Source organism: Strigops habroptila, chromosome 3, assembly GCF_004027225.2.
Source record: "Strigops habroptila isolate Jane chromosome 3, bStrHab1.2.pri, whole genome shotgun sequence".
Lineage (NCBI taxonomy): Eukaryota > Metazoa > Chordata > Aves > Psittaciformes > Psittacidae > Strigops > Strigops habroptila.
The window spans coordinates 70,679,025-70,703,796 of record NC_044279.2 but is presented as its reverse complement, the minus strand read 5'-3'; the positions used below and the strand labels follow the sequence as shown (position 1 = coordinate 70,703,796).

The window sequence follows — 24,772 nt, the reverse complement described above, 5'->3', positions numbered from 1 at the left end:
CTTGAGGCATAGCTGTTTTGAAGGTGCAATACCTTAGCCATACCTGGCAGTTGCCCTTTTCAGGTTGCCTTCATAACCTGTGTGTGTATGAGTTAACAGGCTTGTGCCTCACCAGGGAGAAGTGGAAGATACTTATTTCGGGAGTGTCTTGTGTGCATCATTTATATGCTGAACACATGCCATGGGCTTTCTACAGTATTTTTCAAGCAGGCACTGTCGCTCTGGCAGCAGTCAGCAAGCAGCCTCTGGTTACAGAGCACTGGCAGCTCTGCAGGTGCTGCAAAAGGTCTTACTGCCTACTTAATACAGGGCAGGCGCTTGGCCTCTTGCCACCACAAAGGCCACATTTATAAATCAGCAGTAAGTGCTAGGAGTAAAGCAGGAGAAAACATCAGTGACTTTCAAACTGTTCCTTCTTTAGTCCCCAAAGTGCATTTTTTGCCCTTTGGGGTGAGGTGGGAGGCTAGGCAACTTTACTTCATTTGCTTCCCTGAAACCTGTTGGAAATCCAAGTGAGGCAGCTGCATGATTTGTGTGTGCATGCAGAAGAGGACCATCTGAATTGTAAATAGCACCTGCTAAATTATTATCAAGTGAAAGCTGACGTGGGAGGAGTTCTCAGGAGAAAAACAACCTCAAGTCTTTTAATAAAAGCCCTTCAGGCTGTTTTAACATTGTCCCCTAGCTGCACACTACATAGTTCAGCTCGTGTGGATGCTACAGGGAGTTACGTGAGTCGTATCAAGGACAGGGAAGGCCCCATTAAATCCAGTTACTGTCAATTGTGTGAGAGCTGTAAATGGCTACACTAAACCTCATTATTAAAGAAAGGAACTATCAATTTTATTTAATGCATGGTGCCCAACATTGATTCTGCTCCCAGCCCAGAGACTCGGCATGCACAGGGGTGATATAAAAATTAGACCTGCACTCTTCAGGACTTGTATTTAGCTGTTGTGGTGTCCTGGCTGCAGCCTGGCTGGCTAACTGAGGGTGTGGAAGGCTGTCCTGCACCCCTGCCAAGGCAGAAACCAAGCCCGAGCTCCTGGCGGAGAACAAAAAGGTGAGGAGCCAGGTGCCAGCCTTCAGCCATCCCATGCAAAACATGGAAGGGTGTCTGCTAGGATCTTCCTGCAGTGAAAGTCGGCCCAGCCTCCCATGGGAGGTTTTATGGCAGACCTATAAGAGGACATTTCCCAAGTGAAACAGGCTGGTTTCCATCCCTCCATGCCTTGTGGCCTCTTTGTCTTTACAAGACCCCAGGAGTGAGAATGCTCCCCAGGAGCATCCCTGCTAGCTCTGGGAGATGCTCAGTGGGCATCTCTGTCACAGGGCTTGGCTGGCATGGATCACCCCAGTACTGCAGGCTTGTTTCTACATGGATGTCATGGCAAGCTACTGTTGGCCTATGTAATCAAAAGGCTGGAGCTGTAAATTGTATTACAGGTTGTAATGAGGAATCAGATCCCCGTAACAAACCATCCAACTTTTATTCACATTTATTACTATTTCTGCTATTGCCATGGAGGAAAGATCCTTTTTGAAAAAAAGAACATGCCACCAGCACAATTTGATAGTGTCCTCAGGAAACTTAGGGCTGTGTTTTTCTCCCATTCACTGCACAGGCAAATTTGCAAGAAAAATTACTTCGCTGCAGAAGCCTTCTTTTCCCATCACCAAGCTGTCAGTCAGCCTATAATTTCTTGGTATCGGCCTATGCTGGAGAGCTGGCCGAGTTATTCTTACAATGTGTGCCCCTAAAACCTCAAATGTGAGAAAATCATTTTGGATGAAAGGAAGAAGATTTCATATTTCTTTTTTCAGGGGAAAAAAAATTATTTCTCCCACAATGAGGCATAACCTCTGAGGCAAGGAGGGTGGAAATGGCAGCAGGGGAATCCAGAGTCCTCCTTTTAGCCATAAGATGGCCCTGCTTCCTGCACTCGTACCATTTTTGGGGTGCCAGGGTGGGTCAGTGTTTGTCCCCCTGCTGAGGCCGCCAGCAGTGTTGCAGGGACAGCAGGGGGCTGGTTGTTGATGTGGAAACCAGTCCCTAACAACAACTCATTTCACCGAGGGGCACAGGCAGCCATCTGACGTTGACGATGTTGAGTGACTGCTGACCTTGTTTTTGGCGTCAGCTGATATCAACTGGAGCCCTGCCAGTTTGCACCAGTTGAAAGTCTGTCTCTTAATGGTGGTGATTATCCTGATTTTTAGAGCAGCGCTGAGAGTGTTGCAGCTGCTGCGCTTCACATCACTGGCTTTAATTTGGGGTACCTTGGTCTTCTGGTGTTATCTTTAGTGCTAGGGTGGGTGAGAAGAACCTCTCTCCTTGTTCTGCATCAATCGTTTTTTCCCTTCTTTATTTTGGGTGAAGAGATACTGCTCAAGCACACCATGGAATGAAAGACATAAAGCTATAAATTACACTTCTGGTAGGTCCACAGTATGTTACCAATTACATCTGCTTTATTATTCTTGTCCAGGGGGACAACATACATCAGATCAACCCCAATCTCCAGTCAGGTTGGTACTGTACTAGAAGGAACACCGTGACTCTTCTTAATCAGTGGAAAAACAAACACAGTTTCGGCACCCTCACATACGATACTTGTGTCCAAGATGACAAGTTGAGGAATATTGCTGCAGTTCTCCAGGCTTACCACATGCCATATGCTACAGCATTCGTGGCAGCATCGTTGCCTTGTGGAAAGGAGAGAGGAGAGAAAGCACTTAGAAGGGCAAGGATCTGGTTGGGTTCTGAGGACCCAGTTGCAGGGACTTTGGAAATTGCTGCCAAGGAGCTTGGTGGGGGGAAGTTAATATGAATGGCAGCAAACAGCATCAGAAATCACATTAAAGCCAGAGGTCATGTCTGCAAAGGAGGGCACGCTGCGTTTTGCAGGGCTTCATTGCTAGAGCAGAGTTAGCGGGTTTCATTGCGTGTTCCAGCAGGGGTGAGAGTTTCTCAAAGTGTCCTGATAGGGGTTTTCTTCTGCATCTTCCCTGTCTTCATCAATTGATCACTGTGGCAGGAATGAAGGTGGCGGTGTTGAAGCAAACCGGAGTCACTGCTTTGCTGGTTACTTCTGTGTAGCCATGTAACAGTCATTTTTGGCTCACCACAGCACACCTCTCCTGAGCAGTTCCTGGGCTTTGGGCTGCTCAAAATTAACTGGACAATGGGTGTTGGATGTGTTTAGGTGTATTTGCTTGACCATTCTACTGAGTTTTGGAAGTGTGGAGTAATGTTCATATTTTTCTATATGAGTATATGTGTTTATGCATGCATGTGTATGTGTTCACATGAGCTCCAGAAAATCTTCCAAAGAGCAACACATGGAGCATGGGATTCTTTTAGGAAAGTGTTGGATACTCTTAGGTCTCCACATGAAGAAGTCATCTCTGTGCATTGCAGAGTTTGTTCTGGTTTTGTGACTGCAGCATTCATTCAACTTTTAACTTTTTTAAAGTTGAAAACAAGTCAAGGTTATGTTTGTGCTTAATAATTCAGCAACATGCCAGCTCAGCATATTGTCTTTTTCTTCCCTAGTCATTCTGGCTTATTAAAAAGAAACAGTGACGACAGATAGAAGGGTGAAGGAGGCTGTGTCTTTCTGCTCTTAACTCCTGCCAGGCGCTGACTCCTTCCCCAGGAATCCCCTGCTCACAATACCTTTGGTCCAGCAGTACCATCCCTACCCTGGGCAGGGAGAAGGGGCAGTAAGTCAGCACTTAGATGTCCTCTTCTCTGTGGACCACATCTTTTTTTTCTGAATGGAAGCATTTTCTGTTTCAGTGGTATGTTACTCAGAATCCTTCAGTAATTCTGCCTCAGTGATACTTTATTTTGCACTGATGGTATTGTCACTGTGAATAAGAATAGATGAACACAGTTTTATAAATCTGGGAGAACTGAGAGCAGACAGTGAGGCTCATGTTGTGTAACTCCCATCTCCAGTGTCCCTGAGCACAGACCAGCATTGTGCACGATTCCCACACGCAGACTTGGCAAGCGACCTGAAACATCATCTGCTGCTTATGTCCTGGCTCCTCAACTTTATCCGTGCACCTCCATTTTGTCATGGTGTATCATCTCCAGGTCCCATCCTGGCGCTCTGCAGGCCAGAAGCTACGCAGTGGGTTTGTGGGAATAAACGAAGGGCTTAAGTCAGATCCACCGAAGTACTTAATATAGGATGAGCCTGAGGATTTGAGATTTGGCTTCCACGGGCAGAGTACTTTGCAGTATTTGACATGAGTTCTTCCTGAGAGCTAGATATATTCCTGGAGACAATGGGAATAGGAGTCTCTTTAGGCAGAGGAGGTAAAAATAACATTTACATTTCTGTTATTAAAAATGAGAAGGGGTAGAGCAAGAGAACAGGAGCCTTGTTTGTTGTTAATATAGTTCTATCAGGGGTAATGATTTATTTTAGAGCGTAATGTTTTATTTGTGTTGAATACATATTTCTGGAAGAATTTGATGTTTGTGTGTGTGCGTGTGCTGTATCTGAAGTCTGGAAGAGGTTTCCCAGAGACATGGTAGATGTGCCATCCCTGGAGACATTCAAGGCCAGGCTGGATGTGGTTCCGAGCAACCTGATCTAGTTGAAGATGTCCCTGCTCATTGCAAAGGGGTTGGACTAGATGACTTTTGAAGGTCCCTTCCAACCCAAACTGTTGTATGATTCTGTATCCCATTTTCCCTTCCTGCCACTGAACAAATGAAAAGAGCTAGGGAAAGCATCTTAACGCTGTCATTTCACTCTGATGTTATATTGCAGGTATGGCCTCGCATGTGCAAGTTTTCTCTCCTCACACCCTTCAGTCAAGTGCCTTCTGTAGCGTGAAGAAACTGAAAGTGGAGCCGAGTTCAAACTGGGATATGACTGGGTACGGCACACACAGCAAAGTCTACAGCCAGAGCAAGAACGTGCAGTCCTCCCAAGCAGCCGCCGCAGCAGCCGTCAGCGCCTCCCTCCAGATCCCCAATCCAAGCATCCCTTACGAACAAACCATCATCTTCCCAGCAAGCACGGGGCACATCGTGGTGACATCTGCCAACAGTACTTCTGGTGTGGTTGCAGTGTCTGGGCAAACACTGGGCGGGCCACACAACCTGATGCGTCGCAGCACTGTGAGCCTTCTGGACACCTACCAAAAATGTGGACTTAAGCGCAAGAGTGAGGAGATCGAGAACACAAGCAGCGTGCAGATCATCGAAGAGCATCCACCAATGATTCAGAACAATGCCAGTGGGGCCACTGTAGCCACCGCCACCACCTCCACGGCCACCTCCAAAAACAGTGGCTCCAACAGCGAAGGGGATTACCAGCTGGTACAACATGAGGTGCTCTGTTCCATGACCAACACATACGAAGTGTTAGAGTTTCTTGGCCGTGGAACATTCGGACAAGTAGTCAAATGCTGGAAACGTGGCACTAACGAGATTGTGGCCATCAAGATCCTGAAGAACCATCCTTCCTATGCCCGCCAAGGCCAGATTGAAGTGAGCATCCTGGCTCGGCTAAGCACAGAAAGTGCGGATGACTACAACTTTGTCCGTGCATACGAGTGCTTCCAGCACAAGAATCACACATGCTTGGTCTTTGAAATGTTGGAGCAGAACCTTTATGATTTCCTAAAACAAAACAAATTCAGTCCTTTGCCCCTTAAGTACATTCGACCAATTCTCCAGCAGGTAGCAACTGCCCTTATGAAGCTGAAAAGCTTGGGACTGATTCATGCTGATCTCAAACCAGAGAACATCATGTTGGTAGACCCAGCCCGACAGCCATATAGGGTCAAGGTCATAGACTTTGGTTCAGCTAGCCATGTGTCTAAAGCTGTGTGTTCTACCTACCTTCAATCCCGATATTACAGGTAAGAGACTGGGCTCATGTAATGTTACTAGAAGTATTTTGCCTGTGAGAATTTTCCTACCTTCCTGTAGATGAAGGAGAGTCATCCCTTAGTCCTAAACTGGGATGGCCCTTAGAATGGCTTGCTGGTGATAGGAAAAAATGGTATCCTAACCTTTTGGAGTTTACTTGCATTGAAAACCATTGTAAAGTTGTAAATAGCCATAAAATGTTGTAAAAATAGAGTTTGACTTTTCACGTCTGTCAGTACTTTGTTCTCGCTGGAACTGTTTCCAGAAGAGGGGATGTATCTGGAGAGTCCACGTTTCCTTTCCAAGTCAATGCAAGTAGGTTCTTGGTTTCAGAAAGACTTTAACCTAAACAATCAATCCATATTTCAGATACATCTTCCAGTCTTTGCTCATACATGAAACAAAGGCTTTACAAGAATAAGGGTGACCCACAGGAAAACTGTATGGATGCAGAAGATGCTTTGTCAAGGACTAGTTTTCACACAGGCTGTGGAGCTTGCTAGAGTCAATGGGAGGATTTTGGCTGGCTCCTGTTGGCTCTGCTCCAGGCAAGCAGGCAGCTTGGCCAGGCTGGAAACACCTTTCTCCATGTGGGAAGCTGTTGGTAGAGATGAATGAGTATTGCCAGTAATCTGATGTTGGACTGAGGACCTGTCGCCGACTTTCAATTCCCACTTGCAGTGCTTTTAACTAAAGGCATGTTATGTGCTAGGATGGAGTTCTGACCTCTGTGTAGGTGTGCCCGAAGCAAAAGCTGTGAACCAGCTATATCCCTCTTCAGTCTGTTGAATAGTTGTAGCAAACCAGCCTCTTTTCATAACCCCCGAAAGGTCATCCCCTCCCTCTGTCTTGACTCCAAGACACAAAGTCTGTCAGTGTTCTTCTCAGACCCTCTCTTTGGTACCAGTCAGCTTGATTCAACATCCCAAGGACTGAGAAAAGCAGTTCCACTGCTACCTCAGGGGTGGGGAAAAATAGGGAGGGAAAAAAAAGGGAATTTGTCTTTAGATGACAGCTGAATTTAGAAACATCCAGGCCATGTTTTTGTTGTTGTAATTCTGTGAAACAGGGGCAAAGAGGGAAAATGTGATCCTTCTTGGTGACTGATTTAATGAAAATCAGTCCTGGCAGCATCCACAGCTCATCAGATGGGTTAGTGAAAAGCAGGGTAGCTGCTTTGTTTGTAAATAGGAAATAAATCTGTCTTCTACATGGGGAGAGCACTGGGGACAAAGAAACAATGTGAGTTGATAACAGGCCCTTTTCCTACTTCATAAACATAAACAGTGGCAAAACCCACCTGGGCCCTGAGCTTGGGAAGAGTTAATTTTCACAGGAACAGGAACTTTGACACTGTAGCACTGCAGCAGCTGATTTTTATCTGCTTGTCCTTTGCTCTGAAGGAGGCCAAAAAAAAATTCCCAACCCTAGTTTATACCTCAGAAGAGGCTTATTATATGAAATATTCAACCTGATGACAGTCCCATCCTCCAGGAGAGACATGTTTCTGTGGTAAATATGCAAAAGCTTTTAGGGTTGCAATTACCTGGCAGACTAGGAGGAAAAAAAGAAGATAATACAGGCATTTTGTTGTTGAGTTATCTCTGATTCTGCTTTAGCAGCCTAGGTCCCTAGCTGAAAGACAGAAGGGGCAGCCAAAATGAAATATGTGACAGAAAGCAGAAATGAAAGAGAAAAATGGTTCATTCTCAGTGACAAACAAGGAATATTTTTGTGGCAGTCTCCAGGGAGGAAAAGGCTTGATAAAATTTGCTTTTTATATTTTAAATGTTACTCCTGCCCAGTCTGAAGTTGCGGCTGGTTAGATAACAAGTTCTGTCTAATTCCTCTCTTGTTTTCCATGCCTGAATTGATGGGAGGAGGGGAAAAGGGGCAGCAGCTCACCGGGAAATTAAAAAAAAGGAAAGAGAAAAATCTCATTGGGTTGAATTACATCAGCAGAGGGCTGCTGATGAGGCTAAATTCAAGTCATGAGGAAAATTCATATTCTTCTCCATTTTCCGATGGGGAAAAATACAGCACAGAGCAAAGACCCATTCCACTCCAAAGAGAAGGCACTGTCATGCTAGGAGAAACACTGGGCTTTATGAAGATTTCATGTGTCTTCCTTTTAATTTACACTTGTTTTGCTTGCTAGACTATAAAAGACAAGGGGATGACTTCAAGAAATGGCACATTTAATCTGAATGTGAAGAAATAACTGCCTCAGAGTAAAACCTCTCAGACTTTAAGCAGGAATGCCAAAGAAGTGACAGAATCCATGTGCCCCTATATTTAAGAAGAGACAAGGCAGAGCGCTGGGGAATGTAATGTAGTGGTCGGCTCTCAGCTGGAGGTTTTTTATCATGGGCTTTGGGATGCCCAAATTCCCAGGTCATCTCCATATTTTACTAACAACCTGCTTTTTCTTTTCCCTCTTTTTTTCTTTTTCTTTAACATTACTCTCAAGAATGTGATGGCCAAATCCTTTCAAGGGAGGAAAGTTGTGTGGGATCCTGCTCATTCTCAGAGCAATACAAGGCCTTTCCTCTTCCAGAAAATGACAGGCCTGTTTTCTTCTCCCGGAGGTGGAAGACGGAAGTGTCTTTAAACAAACTCCGTGCTCTTTCTTGACCCAAATCTGCATAGTCCAGCATAAGCTAAGATGGTCCCATGGTTGCTTGCAGACTTTTTGTGACCAATTTGCTGCTGCTGCTGCCATGTAGCATGCTCTGAAATCAAACCAGATCCCTCAGCCCAGCTTCTTGTGAGAGGAATGGTGGGCAGACTTGGTATCGCATTTGGGTGCCCCAGCTTCAGCAATGTTTCTGTCCCCCAGGGATACTTCTGCCAGGTGAAGCCAGCGCTCTCCGGAAGGATCACAATGGTGTTGAGGTGGCAGGGAGGGACAGAAAGTATCAAAAGTGGTCATCAGAATGTCTTTAATCTAGCAAAATTTAGTTCCCATCTCTCTCAGAGGACATAGATTCCTTCAGGCTAGATATGCTGCCATAATTGGTACTCTGGAGGTTTTTCTCCCTTGCTCCTGACTGTAGAAGTGCCTAAGGGAGGCAGGACATGCCAGGCTAAGGAGGAATTCCCCCTTGCTGCTGAGATTCCCCCCTGGGAAAGCAGCACCATCACATCCCAGGGTGCTGTAAAGAGGATCACCCTCCTTCCTCCCACCCATCTTCAGCCTGTGGTGAGAACTTGCTGTTGTGCAAAGCATTTCTCATGTAACATCCTTAGCCTTCATCTGTAGGGCCTGGCTGGTTGCCATCCAAGTGTTCCCCCTTGCTTGGGACAATGGTCCCAGTCTGCCCCGCCGTCACCATAGTCCTTCATCTTGTCACTTATCACTTGCTGAGTTGGCCTGGGCCTCGTCAGTGGCCCTTCATGGAGGTACATGGATGGAGGAACCGAAGCTGCTGGTGGGTGGCTGCTCTGCCCAGCTCGCAGTGCAGGGACCTGGCCTGGCAGCTGGCAGTTTTAGCCAGACATGCTTAGGCTAGAAATGAAGCCCTGTTCACGGAGCAACCGATCAAAAAACTGCAATAGCCGCTGTGTCACGGGGAATCTTCATGGGATTTTATTTTTTCTCTTCTTTTTTATGCACAGTTTGAAGGGGAGATCATTGAGGTAGTCTCTCTGATCTCCATTTTGCAGGAGATCAAAGGGATGAAGGACCAGAGAGATCCCTTCTGGGTTGATAATCCATGTATGAGCAGCTTCCCAGGAAAACCCGCATCTTGAGAAACGCAGGGCTCAGGCTGCAACAGATATCCCCTTCATTAGAGCCCACATTCATGCACCCAGGTAGAAAAGGGGTACTACCCTCTGAGAGAGGGGATGGTCGGGGCGGTGGGCAGAGCTGTGGTGTTCCCTTACTGGCACCAGAGCAGTTCCCTAGCATGGGGCAGCAGCGCTGGGATGCTCGGAGCAGAAGCGCTTCTCCTGGGAGCACTACCACTACCTGGCCCTCTTGGCTTTGCTTTGTTGCTCAGCTGAAACAGCTGCTGTGTTACACCCTAGCGATGACAGTGTTTCTCTAATTAATGGCATAATCACCTTATGAGAGTTAAGTCTTTTAGAATTTGCAAAATATTGCAGATATAAAGTAATGGCTGTCAGCCCTGTGCTATTAACAGATAAATGTAGTTTTGGTTCCTTGTTTTCAAAAGCATTTGATATGTGGCATGTCTGGCTTGGGTAGAGATGTCTGCTTTGTAGGTAAGTGGCCTTTGATGAAATGTTTGGATAACAGAGAAAAGCTGAGTATCAGTTTGAAGAGGTGTTTATCAGTCTAGTTTCAGACACTGCAAGAAAATACACAGGCATAAAGGCCTACGTGCATGTTGCCAACTGCCTATGTGCAATATACAATGAGGCTGTGTGTTTTTTAACTGGCTGTACATGCTTAGCTGGGTGAGTGTGGGTCCTGAGGGATGTGGGGAGCTAAACGGGATTCATCTTGCCACACATGGACATCGTGCTATGACAGGTATCGGTCCTCTAACTGTGCTGACAGGGAGCCAAAGCCAGGTAGATTCCCGAGCAGCATCACAGCCTCTTCCTCATCACGTGACTCAGAGTATGTGTCATTCTGGCCAAAACTGCCCTTTAAATGAGGCAGTAGTAGTGGCAGCAGGGGTGGGATAGGCTTATTAGTTTACTCAGTGAACTGGCATTTCTTACATCTTTCTATAACAGTGTTAGTGCACTTACATTTCAAAGTCTTCTGCCATTCCAGACTTGCAAAAACATCTCTATCTCAGACTTGACTGCTTTTGCAGCTGTGGGAGCCTCGTTGCTCTTCCAGTCTGTTTCAATCCTACCTGCAACATTCACTGCTTTACTGACTCTGCCTCTCCAAGGGAAAGAGCAGGATAGTTAGATGGTTTGAAGAGGAGTTTCTTCTGGGGACTGGAGCAAAACCACCAAGTTTATTGCTGAAGTCTAAATGCGGTTTCACTTAGTGGTGTTCATGCCTGGTAGGACTGCAGGCTTGCAAAACAGACAATACATTGCAGAAGACTTTGTGGAGGAAAGCAGACTTTAAGCTATACTATTTTAAGCAGTTGTTCATTTCTTTCCCAAGGACACTTGGAGTTTGGAGTTGTTTTTTTCAGAACCAGAACTCAGCAGAATTTTTTATTGCAAAACCAACACCAGGATTAATTGAACCTCAGTTTCCTTATACTGAGATCACGGAGTCTTGGAAGACAATATTCAGCTGAAAGCTTTTGGCTTTGTCCCATCTCTGTGATAGTCAGGCCAGGTTGGTTTTTGGTTTAACAAAACTCTAGCAAAGATAGTTCTTCGCCAAGTTCTTTTGTGTATAAATCACTTTGGAGCAGGTATAGTAAACTGGCGTTGTGCCTGTGATGCATCCAACAGAAGATGCACACTGTATATTCCAAAACACCTCCCTTTCTGGGGTCTAATTTAAAACAGGAGAGCCTATATTTCATCCTAAACAATCTCCTCAGGCTGGACTCTCCCTAGGTATTTCTCTGCTGAAACCTTACCATTTCCCTGGGTGTTCTTTTATTTTGCTCTGAGCAGACACACCAGCTCCTCCTTTCTCTTGTCAAAGTTAGCAACCTGTCCCTTTGCCTGTGATGCTGGAGCATCTCCCTGCCTGGCTCCAGCATGTGATGCTGGCCTCACTCCGAGAGGAGCCCCGCGTCCCTCAGCAGAGTCAGAAAGGCTGTTGCAGGAGGTCTTTGTTTATTTATTAACCAAGTGTATAAAATAATGCCCAGTTACGTGCCTCCAGGCCCAAGAATATTTGTAACAAAGGGCTGTTTGCAAGGAACTCGACAGGGGGCCTTTTCCCAGCAAAGAGAGGTCGTCGATAGCCCGAGGAGGGGCAGAAGTTTTGCACTGCTTCCTTTTGGCTCACTGGATCTGAGTGATGGAAAATCACATCTCAACTGAGTACTGCGCCAGTCTCTTCTGTCCCCTCTCCCCTCTCTGAAAACAGCTTCTGTATGGCAAAGAGGGGGCATTGACAGCAATTCCTTCTGCAAATCTCAGTCTTGTCTTGGTGGCTGGAAAGGCAGGAACCTGTGTGTCCACAGGCAGGGCTCAATCCACTGGGGAGTTGTAGATCAGAGACAAGTACGTGAAAGGCAGCCAGAGGCAGGTACAAGGGTCAGGAGCATTGGTTTTCCATCAGTTGGTGCCACCCCACGACTGAGGGGCTCTGGTCCTCACTGGTCAGCTGGAGTTGCAAGGTCTCTGCCATAGTCCAAAGAGGTAAAACCACAGGGAACTGTTTGGCAAAGTCCCACTAAGCGCAGATTAACAACAACAAGAAAAAGCTGAAATAGAGAAGATTTTTGGCTTACACACTCACTGTTAGTTGTTGGAACAACCAGAGACCTTAAGAACACCCTGAAATCTGGGCTTTGGGCTACCTGTTATCCATACCCTGTCATTCCTGCATTGCTTTTCCCTTGTTCATCACTGTTAGAGATACGTGCGTGAAAAAGAGTGTTTCTTAGGAGTTCCTAATTTCCAGTAGTTTCTCTTCCCCACCTGAAATTAAGATCTCCCTTTAGATCTGGAAAGGATTGTCAATGTGACCAATGTAAGCGACAGAATGATAGCTTCAGGTGAGGGGATGAGCACGGGGAGCAGGTGAACAGCTAAAGAAAGATCCCTTCTTTTTTCCCTGTGTTTTACTTGCTCTTCTGCACAACTGCCATCTTCTTTATACACTTGCTGCTAGAGTTGTCAGTGATGCTGGAAGGGAAGATCAGTGAGAGGCTCGCAAGCTCCGGTCTCCTCACTTGCAGGTTGGTCACAGGTGATCTTGGGTTTTAGGGGGTTTTGGTGTGTTTTTTCCTTCTCCTGCCACTCTCTCTCTCTCACATGATCACCAAAACAAGCCTGTCACAGGATTTCCTGCTGTCTATTTTTCTTCTTTCTTATAAACAAGCTTTATAAGCACAGTAAGTCTCATACTGTGGCTGCAGCCTGGTGAAACGATGTGAAAAATCGAGGTCACTCTCATATTTACTGTACCAGGGCAGGTCTGAAACAGCTACAAATGGCTAGCTTGTTTTACTTTAAAAGAGCTATTTACCTAAGAGAAATCAAAACTCTCCTATTGCAGCTATTGGCTATAGTGCTTCAGACTCCATCTCTCTAGTACATAAAAGACATACTGTCTTTTGGTAAAGATACCTGTGCTCAGACCAGAGGCTAGGAAATAACCTAGCTGAGTATGGTGACAGGCAGTTGCTTTTGCAGCGATCCTTGTGAGAGAGGGTACAGTTAGTGGGGCTAGAACAAGGGGTAGCTGTAATCAGAGTCCACTGTTTGCATATATACGAAAGAGATAAAGTTCAGTCTCTGCTCCTAGTTGCTTACTTCTGTGGTTTTGTGTTTGCTCTCCTTTCTCTCCTCCCACTCAAGTCGCTTCCTCGCCAAGTGCAAAGGAAACGGAGTGGGGAAAGGGTGCTCTCTTTTCAGTTCTGATGACAGAACAGTAGCAGCCACTCATAGGAACAGTGGTGTGGTGACCCACAGACATTACTCCAGCAACAGGTGGCCAGTAAAGGAGAATGCACTGCAGTTACACACTGAAGTATGATTTTCCATGTCTTTCTCTGCTTATTTCAATGCAAGTTTGGGTCAGGGCAATAGCTGGCTAAGGGCAGTGGTGACTGCTGAGAAGCAGAATGAGGTGATGGGCTGTTGGTGTCAGATCAGTGCTCCAAGTGTGAAAATAAGAATTACAAGTAGCGAGATTCATCATCCGCACATCTGAATATGAAAAAGCAGCATTAGCAACACAGTATGCACAGGATTTCACTGGTGCTTTGCTCAAGTACCATGTATTTAAATACTATCAGGTTTTTGCCTCCCCCTGTATGTTTGCTCACTGCAGGCAAGACATCTAAGTGTAACATGGAGGAAGCTTACTGTACACATCTATGCATTTATTAGGTTCACAAGTTTTAGACGCCAACACGGAGGGACTGAAAAGCTGTATTACACTTGAAGAACACCTTCTGATTGTAAAGTGTGTCTGCTGTGCTGCTTATTGGCAATGAGGTCAGAAAAGTGACTGACGTTGGTTTATAAATGAGTGAGTCATTGCCAGAAGAGAGAAATTACCTAAAGATGCTATAATTAGTATGGGGTTATACATTTCTCAGCTTCAGACCCCTGAATCCTGTCATTTCAGTCCTTGAAGTTTCTATCTTAACTTCTCAAGCCACTTGCTGCACTAATAGCTTCAAATTAGTCTAAGCTAATATAAAGGCACCTAATTCTCAGGTGGGGGCTCAGTAGTTGCCTCCTTCTACAGGTCAAGCTAGGGAAAAGGAGCAGCTCTCGAGCAGTTGAGAGTGGTTACCTTGCTTGAAAAACACTAATCTTGTGGCCTGACTTAAGCTGAGTTAGAGCCACAGCTGTTACCTGTTTAAGGAGGAAGGTCAAGGAAAAGTCCTTTGCCTTTTAGCCCAGGTTATACAGTGATTGTTCTATGGTGCTTTACGAGGAATGGGGGGGAATGGCAGAAGAGAGACATGCATATATATACTGTGAGAAATGTTCAGTTCTGAGAGGAATAAATAGAAGGGAAGTAGCTCTAGGAAGTGAAAGAGGAGAAGGGCAGAGGAGAAATCTTCTTACATGTGATGGCTACCTGGAAGTCGCTGTTCCTCACATAAGGGAAGATGTGGGAGGAAAGGAGATGAGATTTCAGCCTTCTTGCTATCTGGAGACTTCAACACCAGAGATAACTGACTTCTAAACAGGGTAGAGTCTTTCTTCTGTGATGAGCTGGAAAATGAGAATAATCTGTGAGTCCCTGCATGGCAGCTTGACCTCTATTTTCTACTTATTGAAGGGCAGAAGTAATCACAGCCATTGTTTTACTTGCACAGATGTAAGTTATTTTGTAGCTGAGAGGTTTTGCCTTTCTTTTGCTGTGACTGCATGGGATAGGTGCTTGGGTTCATGTTCAGGTTCTATTCTCTCTGTCCGTGCATCTGCTGGTTTGTGTTAACCAGGGAGCAGCAGACTTCTGCCCAATACCAAACTTACTTTTTGCCTCTGAAGGCTCCTGCTTAGGGACAGAGGCAGGGAGGATGTGTGGGATTTGGCCTAAGTTTAGCTGAAGTAACTTTGAATCAAAACCCCTATGGTTCAAAGAGGTGGGTTAACATCTTGTTATTTTTCTTTTTGCCAACTACTGCCATTCTAGCTGATTTGAAGTGGAAGTTCTTATGAAACATAGAAAGTGCCAAAAGTTTAATCATGTCATCACTGAACTTCTACCTCTGCGGGATGCTTGGGACAGTGTTCACATCGCTCTGGTAACTTGTGCAGCTCCTGAGCCCAGGAAGCTCACCACCTTAAGCCTTTAGAGGAGAATTGTCTATCCCAGCAGCATGGTAGAGGCAGACAAGGAAACGTTAGCAATGTTTCAGTTAACGTGACAACAGGAGGAGCACTACTGTAATGAGTTGTGTTTTAACTGCAGATCGCATGATTAGATCACTTGTGGTAATATTGCTGAGCAACACCGTGTTTTCTCTCCATACTCTCTAATCTAGCTGTAGGTGTCTGTTGCTGTTTACAGTGTGCTGTTCTCCTTGGATGCCATGTTTTCTGAAGGAGGGCTGTGTTGACAGCACCTAACACACAAAGATTTTTGTGGCTGAGGCCCTGAAACAAAAGAGTAATAGAGAGTATAATGGTACACATGACCATGAGTGCTACCATGCATGTTAATGTGACAGCTGGTGTACAGAAGGAAAGCTAATGGCCTTTTTCGGCTCCACCATGGTGAGGATTAGTGTGTCTACTAGTTGCTTCCATGCAGAACTGTGTACTCAAAAGAAAGTCTGGGGTAGTGGGGCGGAAGGAGTATCTGATGGCTTAAAGAAAAGGTTTCAGTTTATTTTGTCCAGGAGTGTTTTACTTGCCAGTGAAGAGACTGCAAACAGAGACTAATCATCTGTTTTCTTGAGTATTTCTTTGGCACTCACAACAACATTAAGAGGGACAGTTGAAATCTAAAAGGTAGACAGGTTCAGCTGAGGCTAGCTGAATTTGCTGGTTACTAATGATGAAATACTGCCAGTTGATTTCAGCAAGTAAAAGGAAGTCATGATGAGGGCATGTGTCAAAAATCAAAGCTTACCTAACCAATCTCATCCCCTTAGTTGTCAAAAATACAGCTCCTGCTGTTGTTAGCCACTTAAACTAGTGGACTGGGTTCTGGAGGGTTGCATGAGCACAAGCAAAAGCAGAAGATAACCATGTTGTTGTTTCTGGAAATGGTTTTCTGGAGGCTCATTTGATGACCTATCTCCTCTTGGCAGGTGCTTCAGGGACCAGGGAAGGGAAGGGTAGCACAGGCTGGATTTTACTTAGCAATGCCAATATGTGTACAGAGATGTGGTGACTTCAAACGGACTCCTTTGTAAGTGAGGTCAAAATACAGCTTGATGTGTAAGATATATAATGAGCAAGAGAAAGAAAGGCATGTTAACTGGGTTGGAAGATAACATTCTGTCTTTTGAATGGATTCTTGTTATTGTCACTGATGTTACTTCAGCAAAAAAAAAAAAAAGTTGAAATTATTCTTTTTTTCTCTATTGTTTAGCACTTGTTCTCAGCTTTGTTATGGCCACTAAGAGATGATAAAAATGGATTGGCACAAAGTTAGGTTTCCTGCATCATTTAGAGTTATGTTTTCAGCCCCGAGTGCTTTGATAGGGTCTGTTCTTCTTTTTGAAAATAGCAATAAAAGAGCAGAGAACATGAGAAAACACAATCCTCTCATTTTCTTTTTATTTTAAATGAAATTGTCAGTGTTAGTCTGAACCTTGCCTCTGATCTGTATGAAGTCTCTGAACTGTGCAGTTGGAAGAAAGCAGATACAAGAAAGACATAAAATATCCATGTGCCTGGCTACTTTAGAAGGTAATAAAAAGCTCCCAAAGTCTTGCTTGTTTTTAATCTGTATATTTATGTTGACATAAATCCTTTGGGAATAAACTTTAAACATTTATGTTGGATTTAGAAAATTACCTTCCAGCATCAGTACCTATGATCTAGCAAAAGAAACTAAGCTTAAGCTTGTGTGAATGGCCCTCTTGGCTTCCAGAGGCATGGGTACAATTAAAGCATGTGTTGAATTGCTACACTAGAATGAGGAATGGTAGTAATGGGTATGAAGTGTTGCAGTGTATTTGCTGTTCCTGTGTGGTTATCGGAGGCACTGGGCATGCATCTTAGCCCGCATCTTAGGAGAAGGATCAATCTGCAGCATTTATCAGCTGAATGCCAAAACCTGGTTGGCAGCCCCCCCACTCTGGTGGGGAGTGTCCTCTTGTATGGACCTAAAAAGAGCCCAAGCCTGCAACCTCCTCATCAGAGAGGTGAAGAATTGCCAACTGCTTCTCCCTGGCAGTTCAAGTGCAGCAGTTTATGTCCTACCTGTTAAGTTGTCAGGGCATTTTCCTAGCACCTTGATGCCCTTCTCGGGCTCTGAAGGGCAGCCAAAGTAAAAGTTAGAGAAGAAGCAGGAGCAAACTTGGAGTATGAGAGGTTGGTTCAGGTGAAAGACAATGATGGAAAAAGGCCAGAGTGGCTCTAGACAGCCAATACAGCCACATGGGCCACTCAGCTGAATTCTGCAGTGTGGTCTTATGTGGGATTTGAAGAGATTCATTTCCAGTTCAAGGTCTGTGTTTTTGAGCAACCCTGAAGGTCTAGCTCCTAGACACTCAGCTTTTACCTTAGCCCAAGGCTGCAGGATCTGATTACTGCCCACAAAATGGCATTTAAGTCACGTAAGAATCCTATGTGCACGGTGTAACTATAGTCATTACTTTTGTAAGGGGGCTGTCATGGCAGCCCAGTGACAGGGCAGGACGAAGGGGATGTTGCTTGGTTTTCTGCAAAAAATGCCCGACTTCTGTATCACACAGATCACATTGCATGGTGAGTAAGGACTTGGGGATGGTTGCAAACTTAAGTTTTCAGAGCCGTTGTTGTCTTCAAGTAGCTTGCCAAATAGCCACTTCCGTTTTATTTCCCCCATGCTTTTTGCCTTGTGAGAGATCCAAATTGTTGCGTGTTTCCCTTCAACTAGTTGCCTTGCTTAGCTTTTAGGTTATGCCTGGAGCTGTGCCACTCCATAGTATCTGCTGCCATCACGCTTTTCATCAGTGACCGGGCACAGGCGTACCTTTCTTCATGATGCTTTGAAACGTCTGCCATGCTCTCATTGTACGTACCCATGTGCACACACACGCACCTCTCTGGTGAGCCAGGGTTTCCACATGCTGGCTGCAGGACCGGCAAGTAGCTGGCCTTGGCAGTAAGACCCTGTGGCATCCAGAGGGGAGAGCCCTGCAGGAACCACAGCGTGGTAGAAAAGGCAGGAGACTGCTGTGGCTGCAGCCTGAGCTTGCTTTCCTTGAAACTGTCACAGATTTTCCAATGAGGCCTTGACTGACCAGGAGCTTAAAGTCTTTCTTATCTGCAGAGCGTGACACAGGCTGGTGGCAGCCTGTAATTAATAGTGATACTAACCCTCCTTATGCAACCAGGGGATGTCTGACAGCGTTAGTAGGTAGTTGCTCAACAACAAGGCATGTTACAACTAACCAGCTGGGACCAATTATGAAAGCCTCACTAATGCTTGCAAGCACTTGCCTGTTCGCATCATTGGGCTGAAGTTGAAGAGATGAGTGACTGCTCTGCAATGCACGGGCACAGCCACCATGTCGAGCATGGGGTATCCATGCTCTGGGATACATTTGCTCATCACACTCCCAGATGTGGGATGAAGAAGCACCCCCAGGGCCCCAGCACCATCTCCCTCCCCACCCGCAGCTTCTCTCACCCCCTTGCTGCTGCAGCAGCACGAATATATGCCCAGTACCTACTTAGCTGCTGGGTACGGTTAGAGAAAGTGTGACGGGGGGAGGAGTGGGGGCTCCTATTCATGGCTTCCTCATGAATTTTTAGTCACTACATGAAGATTTCAAGAGTGTGCAAATAAAACATAAAATGAAGCGAAGGACTAAGTGGCACTGCACAAAAAGAGATGGGGAAAAAAAAAAGGCCAAAACACTGAATCATTGTCCAAAAGGTACAGCCATTAGAGAATAATAATAGTTTTTGTGTGCAGTGCAGCTGGGGCCACAGTTGCAGAAGGAAGGTCCTCAGTGACCTGTGCGATGGCTCTGTTTGTTTAATGTGCTAAAACAAAGAACTGAAAAGCAGACAGGGCCCTCGCAGATACTCGCAGGCCTTCTCTTTCTGTTTCTGTGTCTGTGCCCTCTCTCGCTGTGTGCGTGTGTGTCTTCATGCTCCAAATGCAACTAATCACAGCTACATGATCTTGGATGCTTTCCGTTGTGCATCCCTTGTCTCGGTGGCTGGACACTCCCTTACTGTTACATTGCTATTTTTGTAATTTAGAAACTACAACAAATAACATAAAGTCAAATGGTTACTGTTTTATTATTATCTGGTTTTGTAATTCTCCGTCCTTCAGAAAGAGATCGGTGTAATGCCGTTATTCCCACCCCTCCACCCTGACCTCCGTCTTTTTCTATCCGTTTAGCAAACACTGCAGTTTGCTCTGTTTTTAATGGGTGGGAATCAATGTGGCTTTTTAAAATTGGATTCTCTCTTCCTGCACAAACAAAATCAATGGTGTTATTGAGCATGCGCAGGTCTGTGTGAACGGGAGTGAGCCAGCAGGGTTTGCCGCCTCAGCAAGGCAGGGGCAAAGCCTGTAACTCACACAGGGAAGATCACTCTATTTCTCTGTCATTTTGGTAAGGGCTGATGAGCAGCTTGCTACTGTTTAGAAAATAGGGCCTAGGGAGCACTTTTCATCAGGTTAATAGGATTTTTTAAGGTGGTCAGCATGAGGCTGTAAAAATGGCCTAAAATCAGACAGGATTGAGTGCCAGTAGAAGGCTTGAAGGTACCAGTAAAATGAGGTTTCATCCAAACCATGCTTCAGTTCAGTGCAATTTACAATCGGGTTTGCCACGTCTTGTGGGGCACTCCCACTGTGGTTGGAGACCTTTGCTCTCAGAAGTGAATTTCAGAGGGAGCTGTAGCAGCAGTGGTGTGGTTTTGCTTCATTCGGGCTGAGCGTTCTTATGCAAACAAATGGCATGGGGAACTTATGCCTGTTTCATCTTCTGTGGCGGAATGAGTTTACTAGCATTGAGCTGTTGTGGGAAACTTGGCTGGCAGAATTGGTCATGGCCTTGGGAGATGGAGGGAAGGGCAGATTACAGGTGGATATAGTATTGGCTTTGTTTGTTGGGGTTTTTATTTAATTAGTTCTTCAGGGATGATCTTCAGTTTTAACACGAGCAGGATTTTATCACATGGTCTGGGAGGAATGGACTCTTGCATCGTGTTCTTTTGGAGACGTCAGTGTCGTCCATAAGCCCTGGTTCACAAGGCTGTGGTAGATGGTTTGCGGGACTGTAGGAAATGGTAACATGGAGGATATTTTCAGTTAAAATTTAGCTGTAGAGGGTGTATCACAATCCATGTATCTACTTGAAGAGCTTACCAGCTGCCACCACGGGCTGCTTTGGCAGAACAGTGTGCACAAAAAGGAGTGTAAAATTCATTCCTTTCTGAGTCTTTGTCTCTCTGTGCAAAGTACCCCAAACAGCATGTATATTTGCCTTCCAGGATTCAGAGTGATACTACTCTATTAGATAGAACACCAGCAGCCTTCCAGCTGCAGCCAGTTTCAGACACCACTCATACAGGTCAGGTTCAAACCGACAACTTTAGTTGTATGTGAAAGACTCCAGAACCTTTTATCAACCTGCAAGGCCATTCAGTCATCTCGCATAAATGCACATGCCAACGCTTGTTTTGAACACCACTTTGTTAGGAGCACAGCGAGCTCAGTGTTTTGAGTGAGAGCAGAAATTTCTGGCTGTGGGACAGAATGGGTTTTCTAATGCTCCTGTCAGCAGAGGAGCTCTGGGTCCGGAGAAGGAAGGGTTAGGAAGAAGGGACCTTTCCCCGGTGGCTGCACTTGCAGGAGATGTGTTTGCTTGGTGCCCTATGTTTTCAAGACTAAACAAGGGTTCACTTTAAAATGCAGTCAGCTCTGAGGATGGAGTACTGATGAGTGGAAAGGAAGACCTGTGTTTCTAGTGGCTTCATATCTCTGTAGCCAAGAGGAAAACTTGGAACTGGCATTTGGTTCCTGACAGCAACTTCTGCTGGGGTGCTAACCCTGGGGTTTGATGCATGACTTTCCAGTGAAATCCTCTGAATTTGCTTTTCCTGACCCACTTCAGATTTCTTGATTTCTAAGCGCTGAGAATCCCCATCACCCCTGGATTTCACTTGTAAATGGGGAGGGCACATTTCTAACAAACCAGAAAATTAACCTTCTCCTTCTGTCCCTGGTTTGAGTGAGGATTTCTTTATGGACGTTGTGGCTGGCCTGGAAAAATGAGACAGTTTCAGTATCCTGCATTCGGTATAGCTCATCCATGCATACATTATGAAGTACATAGAGCAGCTATAAATGATGCAGGAATCATCTCCCAGCACAGGGCTCGGTACAAGTATGTATGTGCTGCTGGACACCCTTTGTCATGGTGCAGATGCAGTTTTATCCATGCAAGACGCTTGAGATCATCAAATATCCTTTAAAAGAAGCTAAAAATGTGTCTTTATTGGCTTCTTTTCTTTCCACAGACAACAAAGGTCGTACTTAATTATTTTCAAATGTTGGCAGCAGTGGGGTTTTCTGCAACTTGCAGATCAGTGCAAGAAGCTTCCCTTGGCTGAAATGTGTTCAGAAAAGGGTCCAGTCAAATACTAGTTCATTAACCATGTAATTTCCATGTATAATGTAATTTTTAATCAATACAGTACGTTTTTTCATATATGCTGGCGTGCTGATTAGAGCTCTGCAAAAAAATCGGTGTATTGAAGCATATGCCAGGATGTGCTTTTTCCTCTTGCTTTGTGAAGTCCCCAGGACAGGTGGGTGATTGTTGGTTTCTATGGAGAGACCTCTGTTAACTGTGAAGGCAGGAAACCTCTCATGTCACTTTGATCCAGCCTTTCCCTTCACTCCAGTGTCAGGACACCTCTCATGCCACTTCGATCTGGCCCTTCTCTCCACTGCAGTGTCAGCAGCGTTGAGAGGGCTGGACCTTTCACAGTGTTTGGTGGGACCTGGGCAGTGACTTCCAAATGTCCAAGTAGGAGTTCTGTTCCTTCCCAGAGGCTCCTACTGTCCTTGCTTCCCCTGTGTGCTGCCATGGGAATGGGTGAAAAACGTTGGTCAAACTGCAGGGAGAGGGGAAATAGCAACAGATTCTTCTTTACTTTGGGTTGCGACTTCTTCTGATGTGTTAGGGTCAATACTGTAAAGATTTGCATTGGAGCCTTGACGATTAGAAGCTTAATTAAAACAGAAAGCCACCATTCTTAGATGAATCCAGATCTGAAAATTTGGAACAAAAAAAAATATTGGCTGAAAGAGCCATCAAATAATGATGGTGTTTGGACTTTGCTGACTTGTTTTGATGTGGAGAAGTGATCTCATTTAGGGCTAATCAGAATGTGATTTCCCTGCGTAATTCCAACTCTTCAGATTTTTAGCAAAAGAAGCCCCAATCTTTGTTCCATTCTAATTGAACACGACTATGAAATTTTGGTGTTGGGCTTTATTGTAAGATTTTTGGTGATTGAAAAATCAATTTTGCTTTATATGGAGGACAATTTTTGCTGCTGCTTTTGCTCAAGAAAGCAAACCAAAACCCTGTCGCCTTACTACTGTACTTAAACATTTTTCAACATTCTTCTTTTTTTATATATATTTTTAATTTGATTTTTTTTTTTTTTAACAGTGGAGTAAAAATAATAAGCTGCAGTCTGAAATAGAATTGTTGCTCTTCAACTTTCCAAAGCAGTAAGGGAAAATAGATCACAGAGCAAGTTTTAAAAATCAGCCAGTGTGTGGGATATGCTACGCTGAACCTCTTTTCAGAAAAGAACCGGATTGCAGTCTTCAGGAACTGTGTTTACTGTAAGAGAAACTGAATTTAGACCAAGTAAAGGATGTGGGAAGCACCAGCTCCATACTGCTGTGATGACTGCAAAGCAAAAGTAAAAAAGGGGGGGGGGGAAGGCAAACCAAACACAGCCAGAACAGGGGGTTTCCACCGCGTGCATAAATTACTGGAAGTGTCTGAAATCCATTTGTTCTGGGAAGGTGCACTGCACAGTCATTTTTCCTCTCTGGCAATGTAGCAAAGGGTTAAAAGTTTGAGCAAGAATTGATCTGGGGAGAAGGCTGCTGCCACAATGCTAAAGACTCATTTATTGGGAGAGCGCTACACTGCTTACTGTAATTGCAAGAAAATTAAAAGAAAGCAAATTAGCTGGGAGCTTTTCAGAACTCTTCCTCCTTTTGCTGACGTTAATGAGATTTTCCCCATACCAAAGCGGCGTTAATAACTTCCGCCAAGTGGCTTCTGTAAGCCATTGCTTACAAAATGAAACAAACCTGGGGTGACAGTGAGGGGGGAGAGCAGAGGCAGAAGGGTACTGAGCAGGGAAGGGGATGAATCCTTAGGATAAGGTTATATTATGGTCTTGCAAACAACGTGAGGTAGCTCCATGCCGAGGTGGCTGCCGATGGTCTGCATGCAGGTTGCCTGCTGCCATCCACGCTGCTTCTCCAGCAACGTGCTGCTTTGCCTGGCTTATATTCTGCAGCGGCTTTCGTTGGGATGGTTTCGGCAAGCGGAAAGTTTAGGTAGTAAAGGGAAAAATGTCACAAGCTGTTCTTAGGGCTGCATTTATAGCCGAGGCGTTTCCAGGAAGGTGAATTTCCTAAACTGGGGTGGAGGTTGGGACAGAAGGGAAGGGCTTGATCGGGATCAGCTTCCTTAACAGGAATTCCTATCTTGAGCAAGAGCTGCTGCTTTCCAAGAAACTGGGCTTTTCCACAGCTAGCAGAAGGGATGCTTCAGAGGCAGAGAAGGAAAAGAGTGAAAATATCCATGCATTTGGAGGCCCCTCTGTGGGGAAATGCTGAGTTGCAAGCGAGTTGCATTGCAAGGGAAAGGCTTGCAGCGGGGCAGGACTCCCTTTTGCTCCTTCATCTGCCCCAGGAGAGAGGTGGCTGATAGGGCTGTGCTGAGCGTGGTCCCTTTGGAAGTGAGGCATGGAGGGGTTGGGCTCCCAGAGTGCTGTTGGCATGAGGGGAGTGGATGAATGCAGTGAGGCTGTAGCTTTTCCTCGCTTTGGGAGCAGTCCTTCCCTGTGAAGGGATGGAAAAATACCTTTGTTTTTCTGAAAGCTTGTGGATGCAAATGTTTGTTTATGGTGGGCATCTCTATAGCTGTGTACACACAGACCCAATGTATACATACACAAGTGCATGTTGAGTGGGAGTAATATTTTGTAATTTCTAAGGCACTCCTACATGAGGAGACGTGGGTGCCTAAGAAAACATAGCTGAAAGCAAAATCAACATGACCTAGTAAACAACATCTATCTAGCACATGTGTGCCTACTGTAAAGCAGATCCTGCCTGTGTGGGCTGCATGTGCTTCTCTGGACGGTGAGAAGTTAACATTGTTTAAACCAAGAGCTCTCTCTAAGATTTTACTGAATTCAGATAATTATTCTGCACATTTTCTTGTGTGTTTAATACCTCACTGTCCGGGTATAGCAAAGTGATACCCAACAGCTACCACGCCTGCTCTGTGCGAAATGGTACCTGCTCGGTGCAGTGGAAGTGGAGCTGGTTTTTGGCTCCTGCTTCTTGGCACAAACACCTTCCTGATGCTGTCCTGTGGGTGACAGCGCGATTTG

At 45.3% G+C, this 24,772-nt stretch overlaps 1 protein-coding gene across 3 annotated transcripts in view; it reads left to right on the top strand.

Moving 5' to 3' along the window:
- Positions 1-24,772, top strand: part of HIPK2 (homeodomain interacting protein kinase 2) — a 140,316-nt gene that overhangs the window by 38,079 nt on the left and 77,465 nt on the right. For all 3 annotated transcript variants that reach the window (XM_030478699.1, XM_030478698.1, XM_030478701.1), the window contains exon 2: positions 4,791-5,889. In XM_030478699.1, the coding sequence (XP_030334559.1) occupies positions 4,791-5,889 (1,099 nt within the window). The remainder of the gene's footprint in view (positions 1-4,790; positions 5,890-24,772) is intronic.